Source organism: Musca autumnalis, unplaced genomic scaffold, assembly GCF_047663935.1.
Source record: "Musca autumnalis isolate F117 unplaced genomic scaffold, ASM4766393v1 scaffold_3, whole genome shotgun sequence".
Taxonomy (NCBI): domain Eukaryota; kingdom Metazoa; phylum Arthropoda; class Insecta; order Diptera; family Muscidae; genus Musca; species Musca autumnalis.
This window is the reverse complement of record NW_027411866.1, coordinates 94,981,294-94,991,200: the sequence shown is the minus strand read 5'-3', so window position 1 is coordinate 94,991,200 and position 9,907 is coordinate 94,981,294. Positions and strand designations below refer to the sequence as shown.

The window sequence follows — 9,907 nt, the reverse complement described above, 5'->3', positions numbered from 1 at the left end:
GCATTCTTAGGGTATTCCGATTCAAATCGTCTTTTGGATAACGACATTACGTTATAAACAATGTCGTCTTAAGCGATTTCGTGTGTACGTTAAATTACATATTACTAACATAATCTAGGTATTCTATATGTATCTGTTAAGAAATTACTATGCTCGAACCGCAAGCGGATGTGCATCCAATGTCATGTGAACGAAAACTCTCGAAGGGAGCAATCGATTTGGTCCAAAATGTGCACATCGTATTACAATATTTCATCAAGTCGGATATAGTCCATATAAATCCAGCCCTTCATAATATTTATCCAATTTTCTAGCGGCTCTGTAGGTCTCAATAATAGTCCGATCAACGCGTAATTTTAAATAAGGTAAGAGTATACCACAAAGGAGAAACTTGCAATTTGAGATGGCGATCGGATAATATTTAGAGGGTTAAATGGACCAAAACTTTTGTGTGAAAATTTTTAATATAAAGCTTTATCTTAATTCCTGGAATTGACATTCCGAACAAGTGAGATATACTTGAAAGTGGAACGCTTGACCTTTCAATTGATGCCGGGGAAGAGTATAGGTCGAAAAAGATGCCTACAATTTTGAATGATGATCTGATATTCTTTAGCGGATGAAATGGACCATTACTTTTGTATGAAAAATATAAAAATTTTATTTTTGGTCGATATTTTAATTCCTTGAAGACATATATATTTCGCAAAGTAGCCTACATATGAGTGTTGCTAGATAACGGGCCTACTGCCTAATATATAATGGGTTCTGTGTAGAGAACCACATTTTTATCCCATGCTACATATTGTCTCTCCAAAAGTTTATGTAACACCACGAAATATTCGACCTAGGCTCTTTATTTGGTATGCCAAAATTCATATCTAGACGAGATAAAGCGATTTATGGATGTGTGTCCGTCGATTAAAAATTGTAAACAAGCTTAAGTCCGCAATTATGGACCGATTGTAACGAATTTTTTAAGGAGTTTGGGTTCGGGCCAGAATAGAAATGATTAGTTTTTACTGATGGTCGTGAAATGTTCAGGGAATGAAATGGACCAAAAACAAAATTTTAACCAATTTTGTAGCGGCTCAGTAGGTCAAAATAATAAGCCGCTAAATTTTAAACAAAGTTTGAGTTTATGATGAAGAAGAAGCGTACAAACCAACGTGAAGATTAGATAATACTTAGCGGGTTAAATGGACTGAAACTTTTGTGTGAAATTGGTAAAAATTTCAATAACGTAGCGGTTAAACAACGGAAATAGTAGTACTACATAAGTGGGTTTCATTACATTTTAGTTTGTGTGAACTAAATTTTCCTTTCCTGCTACAAAAATGTCTTTGTCATGCTAGATACCTTCTTGGTTTTGGGCATAATTATTATACATTACATCTCTGATATTTGATAATTAAATTATCACAATCATTGAAAAGAAGTTCCGTGGAGAGCGATTGTCCAGGGATAGAGGTATAGGGTATTCCATGGTCGGCTCCGTCCGACTATAGACTTTTCTTACTTGTTTTTATCATTATTTTCTATCTAAAATTAGCGAAATTCGGGCGGTACCTTTCTATGGGGGCCATATAAAAACGTGAACCTGTGCAGACAATTCTGCGTCGGAATATTTTATACTCCCAGCGTAGACTAAATGCCAAGTTTCAACTATCTGTCATTGTTCTGTTCGGACGTGTTTGAAACTCGCTCTGAAAAGTTCCTAAATAATTCGCTTTTTAAGCAATAATAAAATCAGTAATTGACTCTACAATAATCGCAGCAACCCGTGAAATCGAATAACCATTCGTTTTGTACACATATTGACGGCAAACGCAGTGAATTTGTGAAATTACCTACGACAATTGGCTGTAAATTTGCATTATATTTGTTTTTGTGAGTAAACAAAGCAAACAAAACAAAGTAAGCAAAACTACTCCTATACACATACACGAATAAACGTCACTCTGTCATCTGTTGTTGCTGTGTTATCATCACCGTCATTACTCGATCTGCTTCTTTCACCTGGTTGTTGAATTAGATAAACACTTCTCACCACAACACGACAATAATTACCATCCATTTGTTCACCACAATTTACGGTGGGCAAAAAAAATAATAATAATAAAATAAAACAAAAATAAAAAAAAAATAAAAAAATAAAATAAATAATATAATACATTTTCAACAATTCGAATAATTTTTACCAAGACAAAAAAATACAAATATGTCTTGTTCAAAGCCTAACTGTAAAATTGATCCTGCCAATTTTAAAGAGCCGATGTTGACATGTTGGATCTGCTTTTCCTGCTATCATGCTAGTTGTGTTGAACTTGCTGCTCGAACAGTGGACAACCTAAGAGAAGATAAAGGGCTTCATTGGTGCTGTAGACAATGTAAAATTTATGATGTGGAATTTTATTCATTCTTTAGGAAAACACGTACTGAATTTACTACATTACAAAATGATCTAATATCCATTACTGAAAAGTTTTCCAAGTATAAGGAGTTTTTTGATAAATCATCATGTTTAGAACAATTTCTTCAATCTCCTTCGGATACTCGTAAGAGAAAAAAAACATCTGATGTTTCTATGATTGATCCTGTCTCAACCCCTCAAATTATTATTCAAACTCCTTCAAAAACGCAATTACCAAATGGCACTGAAACCGCAATATCTGAAAAAAATGTATCTCAAACTCCATCGAGACCAAGTGATGCTATACCTTCTGGGTCAAATCAAATACCTGAACCAACTGCAACAAAAACGCCATTGAAACAAAAGCAACACCTCCCGCCATCAACTACTCCATATTTTACTCCCTCAAAATCGTTGAATAACACATTAAAAGTCGTACCTAATATGAAAACTATTTTTGCCGCCCGTTTTGCTTCTGAAACTACTCCTGAGCAAGTAACTGAATATGTTAAGTCCAAATTTAATCATGATATCGACATCCAAGTTTTCAAATTCAATTATGCAACGAAGAGAAGAAAAGTATCATTTAGGGTAATTGTCCCTGAAGAAATATTTGATACCGTTGTGAAGCCTGAATTCTGGCCATCGAAAGCAATAATTCTAGAGTATATCTACAAAGATCGCCCTACTGCTAAGTGGGTTTCATTACATTTTAGTTTGTGTGAACTAAATTTTCCTTTCCTGCTACAAAAATGTCTTTGTCATGCTAGATACCTTCTTGGTTTTGGTCATAATTATTATACATTACATCTCTGATATTTGATAATTAAATTATCACAATCATTGAAAAGAAGTTCCGTGGAGAGCGATTGTCCAGGGATAGTGGAATAGGGTATCCCATGGTCGGCTCCGTCCGACTATAGACTTTTCTTACTTATTTTACATGGTAGAACAAATACAAGGTAAAGTTAATACTACAACAAATACAACTCGAACAACAACCACAAAGGAATTTGTTTTTGTTTGTAAACCTTAGTGTCAACGTAAATGTAAACAAAACAAGGAAATGTCTATAAATTATTGGAATTTAAAAAACTAATATTTTTTCACATTTGATTGAATATTTTGGAAAACATGAATGAAAACTCGTTAGATTTTCAATTTGAATGTTTCCATATCATTCCACTAAATGCATAATTTCTCGCAGAAAGTAGAATACTTGCAAAAATGTTTCGGGTCGCTGGTAATTCATTGAAAAAAGAGAAGATGTTTCAATCATTTGCTTTTGAAAACAAAAAAGCACATGTTTATTAGGGCTTTATTCTTTTCAAGTTTAACAAAATACCACACATATTAACAAATATTGTACCGCCTCTATAAGCGATGTTTTAGTGTGCGGCATGTCGTTCGTACCTGGGGGAGGTTACATGTCAATGATATGAAGCCGTCTTTATGGGAAATAGTTTTTTTTTCTGATGAATAAATTTGTTCTTCAAAAATATATATCCCTAATATACATCGAACATAGAAATAAATACATAAAATGTCGAATGGAATTTGACACTAACACTACAACCCAGTTCAGTCAGCTGGGTATTGCTGCTACCTTTTCTTGTTCTACCATGAGCCCTACTATACACATCACCAAAAAAAAAAAAAAAAAACAAGTTGCCCCCCCCCCCCCCTAGATTTGATCCTGGCTACGCCCTTGATCAGAGGTCAGAAGAAGATTCGCATTGGTTTCAGAGATATAGCCCCGAATTTCTTTAAAAACTCAATATTTAACCATGTTTAGATGGGACCATCAAATCCGAGCTGGATCTTACACAACAAAACCCAACTAGGGTTTCTTGTCGTTTGGGTCTGTACTTTCAAAAAATCCTCAGTTCGAATTGTTTGCACAAGATCACCTTAAAAATGTTGCACAGTGTAATATTTTGTCCAAACATAGTTCAAGTTTGGAGATAAGCCATATCGGTCCACTCCTTTAGGTACCTCCCCCACAAAACTTCAACAATGTTCGAAAAAATTGTTCGTACGGTAACTCTTGAAGAGAGTGGCCGAATTGGTCTATACTTTACACTTCCTAATATACCTACAAGATATAAATCAGGTTCAAATATGGACTATATTTGTCCACTCCATCCGGTACCCCCCACACAAAATTTCGGATAACTTCACTTTAAGACCTTATATCGAATCACTTTGATTTTTGTTGAAGCAACTTGCATTCGCTGCCTCAATTGCGACGGTAAAAGTTTTTTAGGGGCAAGTCCATACTTCTTGAGCATTCAGCCCGAAGAGTTTGAAACCCCCTATGGCTCCATATGTTGTGGCTGGAGATCCACTTCCATAACGGTCAATGTCGATCCATTCCTTTTAGTATCTCCTCCGCAAAACTTTTGATCTTTAATCCTAATCATTTTTGTCGGTTCAAACGCCCAAAAATTTTAAACCCCCTAAATACATGCGTATTTTGGGAAAAAAATTGTTTCAATATACACAGGCTGAGAGTATATCTCTGTCGGCAAAGCCGACTTTTAGTTTTTTACTTGTTAATTTAAAATTATTTTTTAATTGTTAGCATTTAAGAAATGTACATTGTATTTATTGTAGTATACTAGCCACATATGGCCATTTGGCTTGGCTTTGAAATGAATAAATAATAGTAATAAAATTAACCTAGGTGCATTGTGGCAAGATCCATATGGACGTCTCTGTCAGTCAAAAGAACGAACTCTCTGCTGAACCTGAGTAAAGCTGAAGTTAGAGTAACGACGGGAGTCATTACTGGACACTGCTACATCAGGGCCCATACCAACAAATGGGATGAGGATGTTACTACTGCAGACTCTGCGAGGATGAGGAGGAGATGGAGACGATCGAGCACCTCCTGTGTCGATGTCCAACCCTGCTCGTAGGCGGCATAGATTAGTGGGTGTTCACTTTCCACCGTGTCTAACCTTCTATTCAACTGTGGAACCTGCTGTAATCTACAACATCATCAGAAATCTGAAGTGGCTGGGACAGCGCAACCTGAACCGTATTTCAAATATTCTACCAACCATCACCACCCAAACTTTTTCCCCATTAAAACTATTTTTCACTTCTAAAATTTTCTACTCAATTAACTTCATTTACACTTTTTTATTTTGTGCCTCTTTTCTCTATAATTTCTTTCTTTACAGTACATTCCTCGTTTTTCCCCCGGTTGATCACAATGGACCGGAAGGTCTCCGAGTGACGCAGTCACAAATTAGTGGCTGCACAGGTTATAACCACCTCTATCGGTCGTTCCTCCTCTTCAACGTCAGCGGACTATGACTTGTGCATTGCAGGTCACTACCAACATATACACGCGGAAATAATATCGTAATTTCTCTTAATACTACACCGCTTGGTTTTCTTGACTTCACACTTACACTTAAATAAAACAATTAAATAAATTAAGATCTAACAAATAATGGCCTTCAACCTAAATAGGCAAAACTTACAAATAAAACAACTATACGTTTAATTTTTCTAACATATGCAGCACTTGCTTGTTTTATTATTTCGTGAAATGTTTATATTATAATGAAACAATGAATTTTCTTTTCATAGTTCATTAATGTTTGTATTTTTATTTTTCATTATTTAATAAATTTAGTGTGTAAGGAGAGCTTATAAACTAATTTGTAGTTTTGTTTATGTTTTATATTTATATTAGTTATAAATAATTGAATGTATATATGTATGTATTTTGTGACTATAGATTATAATCTGTCGATTTGTAGAAGTAATTTAAAAACACTTTTATTTAGAAGTTACAACAAATATAAATCAAACCAAAACTGACACTTGAAAATAAAACGTGGATGGAGATTGTGATCACTACACGCTTTAAAAAAATAAAATGTATTGATAACAAAATACATCCAATGTGTTGTAAATTCCGGAAAGTGTAAGTTTTGTATTGATATGTATTTGTTATTGTCCAAAGTTAAGCATAAACTACCATATAGGTATACAACATTCAAATTATCCTGTGTGTTGGTGTTTCTACTGACTAAATTATATATAGCTACGTTTATAAAATATACAGAAATTATAGAAAGATACTAATTTTAATAAATTACAAAAGAAAAAAACTATATTCTATAGATATAAGAAAACCAAGTTTTTTTGTTAAACGTTGTTAAAAGGAAAATAAAAGAAAATAGTTTTTCAACAGTTCAACTTGTCAAAGGGAAAAGAACGGATTAAGGTGAAGAAATATAAGCGCATAAACCAACAATATAAAAAAACATAACAAACACATAAATTTGTTTTAAACTAACACAATAAAACCTGGAATTCTTCAATTGAGGATGGACCTACTCATAAAAAATGTATTTATGGCAAAATCATTTAAAACTATTAAAAAAGGTAAATATGTCTTTAATTAACAAAACAGGGATAAATTCAAATTTTATATTTAATGGATATTCGCGTTTCGCATTCCATTTTTAATACATTGCTCAAATTTGCATTTTGCCCCTTTCTTTTAAATACAAATTTTGAATTTCATTCAAAGAAGGTCCCAAACTTCAGTAGATCTTTTGGAATAAACATTTTGAAATTCATCATATCAAATTTTATTATTGGCAAAATTCAATAACATATTCATAATTTGGAATTTTCAAAATTCCTGTGTAATTTCATTGAAATTCATTTGTAAACTTTGTTGACAAAATAGCAATTTAGTAAGTCACGAGAAGCGGATTATCTTTGCATTCTTCTTCTCTTTTTGTTTTGTTATTGTGGCACACATTCAATTAACAAAAAAATAATAATGATAATTCTAAATATTTATATTCTAAATTTACTTAAACATAGCTGTTGTTGTACGATGACGGCGACTCGTATGCTCTATGATGAGGAAACGGCTAAAACATCACTACTACTGCTGCGACTCTTGTTCGAGGAGGAGGATGAAGACTTGGAGGTTTTAATGCCGGTCAACGTCACGGAACCGGGGCCATTGAGAAAATGCATTTTAACATGTTTCTGCAGTTCAGGCTGAGTATCAAAATACACTTGGCAGAGATCACAGGAGTAGCGGGATTTAACAACGGTATTGGCAGCAACATTGTTGGGTTTGCGATTTTCCGTTGATGATGCATCATCATCATCATCGAATTCATCGCTATCATTATCATCGTCATCATCATCGTCGTCCTCATCATCATCTTCATCAACCTCAGAATAATTTGCATTGGTGGGAGGACGTGATAGTTGTGTTTTAGATTGCTGTTGTGATGATTGTTGTCTACTTGGTGGTCCGGATTTTCGTCTTAGCGCTGCATGATCATCCTCATCCACCTCTTCATCGTCCACATCATCATCATCTTCGTCATCATCATCGTCGTCGTCATCATCATCATCCTCATCGTCGTCATCATCATCCTCACCATCGTCTCCATCGACTTCTTCATCTTCTTCACCGCCCACTGTCTGTTGAGCACCCACAGCTAAATCATCAAATTCTCCCTCCAATATTTCTTCTTCTAACTCTTCCTCTTCTTCGTCGTCGTCATCTTCATCATCATCTGCATATACATGTTGTTGGGAATTTTGTTGTGTTTCCGTATTGTTATTTGCCTCTTGATGCTGCTCATTGTCCGCACCCTCATCATCTTCATATTGCTGGTGTTTGGTACTATCACGGGAATCATCTTCCACCATTGGTTTCTGTTGCAGACCAGGTAATTTAATCTTTTTAAATTCATGAATTTCTTGGGCGGATTGTTTATGCTGCGGTTCCGTATGCTGTTCATTGTTTTGCTGATGCTGCTGCTGGGGTTTCTGTTGTCCCGCTTCATTATACTCTACTGGAACTATCACCTGCTCCTTCATATGATTATGCAAATGATTAATAAGTTTCTCTTTGCGTGATACATAGGCACCACATAAATCACAACCCCATTGGAATGGCCCGAATGGTTTCATTACCCTCGCCTCACCCACTTTGTGTTCAATCCATTCGGCTTTCGATTCAAATTTAACATTACATTTACGACACATATTCGGTGGATCACATTCAATTCTCGGTGGTTCGGGTAAATTGCCAATTTCATTTTTGTGCAATTCGAATAGATGGCGCCGCAAATTATTATTACTAATGAAGGTGGACGGACAATACTGGCATTTAAGTTCGCGTTTGCGTTTCTGGGATCGGTTCAGGACATGCGGCGCTGAAGAATTCATCGAGTGACGCGGCATTAAACCCACCGCTTGTAATCCCAGTAGATGTTGATGGTTGCTCGATTTCTGTATGTAGCTCTGGTGGTGTGATTTGCTGTGCGGCAGGCTGTTGTTGTTGTTGTGGACTTGATTCGCTGATAGATGATCGGCATCGTTCTGTTTTTACGAGAATAGAGACAAGGGAAGAAAAGAAGGAAAACTAATATATGAAAACAAGTTCTTATGGGAATGGCTGCAACCACCGTAGTGTTGCATCGAAGATTTCATAATTTTTGTGACTGGTGTGGAGGCAAAACTCTTATCCAGAAAAGTATACTTGTTTGGTTTTTTTTTTCTTTGGCTAGAAAATGTCCATTTAGTTGATGCGTAGAATTCTTTTTGTTTCGGAAGCACAATTTAGACGAATGAAAAACAATAATAAAACAGTATTTATTCTTATCGTTAATAATTTGATTTTGTATCATATTTTCTAAAATTTTGAACAAGCGATTTTTTCAATGATTTATGAGAGTAATTAAAAGATATGTTGGATTTAATTTTGGAGAAAGTGAAAACCTAACTGTTAGGGTTCTACTGTAAACAATCAGAAACTAGGCATCATTGTTATTATACATACACACACACACTTGCTACCCTCATGCTATACTCTTTCTCACTCAGTCAGTCTCTTTCAGTCATTCAGACAACACAGTCATTGTATTACACCACAAGTAGTAACACGCACATCAATTGTAACGTATTTTCAGTTTCCAGAATTAAACAGAATAAATCTTGCTTAAGTTTGTTAATTTATCAATAAGTCTTTTATTTACAACATAAAAGCACAACTAAATCTTTTACTCAAACGTAAGAGTACAACAACTGGCGACGAGGACGGTGAATAAGGAAATAAATTCTTTAATTTCAATTCATCTACGCAAAAATCAACTGCACATAAAATGTCAAGCGAGAACATTGTGAAATTACTAGCTGAACAGCAAGCGGCTATGAATCTTCAAACGCAGTTACTGCAACAATTAACAAATCTACTTCAAGCACAGAGTACTGGAAACACCAAAGATGCTACGAGTCCCAGCACTTCAAAAGCAGCATTGATGGAATCTCTTTCACATTCCATGACAGACTTCGTTTATGAACCGGAAAGCGGATTAATTTTTCAAGCGTGGTACAATCGCTACCAACATGTCTTCGAAAAAGAAGCCCAATCTCTGGACGATCATGACAAAGTTGCGTTACTCTGGAGAAAGATGTCAAACAGTGTTCACGAAA

The 9,907-nt window shown here is 35.1% G+C and overlaps 1 protein-coding gene across 1 annotated transcript in view; it reads right to left on the bottom strand.

Annotated features, from left to right (window-relative positions):
• Nucleotides 1-5,925: 5,925 nt before the first annotated feature.
• The window catches only part of hang (hangover), a 37,625-nt gene continuing 33,643 nt past the window's right edge, over nt 5,926-9,907 (bottom strand). The window contains exon 8 of the mRNA XM_073972805.1: nt 5,926-8,794. Within this exon, the coding sequence (XP_073828906.1) occupies nt 7,304-8,794 (1,491 nt within the window). The 3' untranslated portion in view covers nt 5,926-7,303. The remainder of the gene's footprint in view (nt 8,795-9,907) is intronic.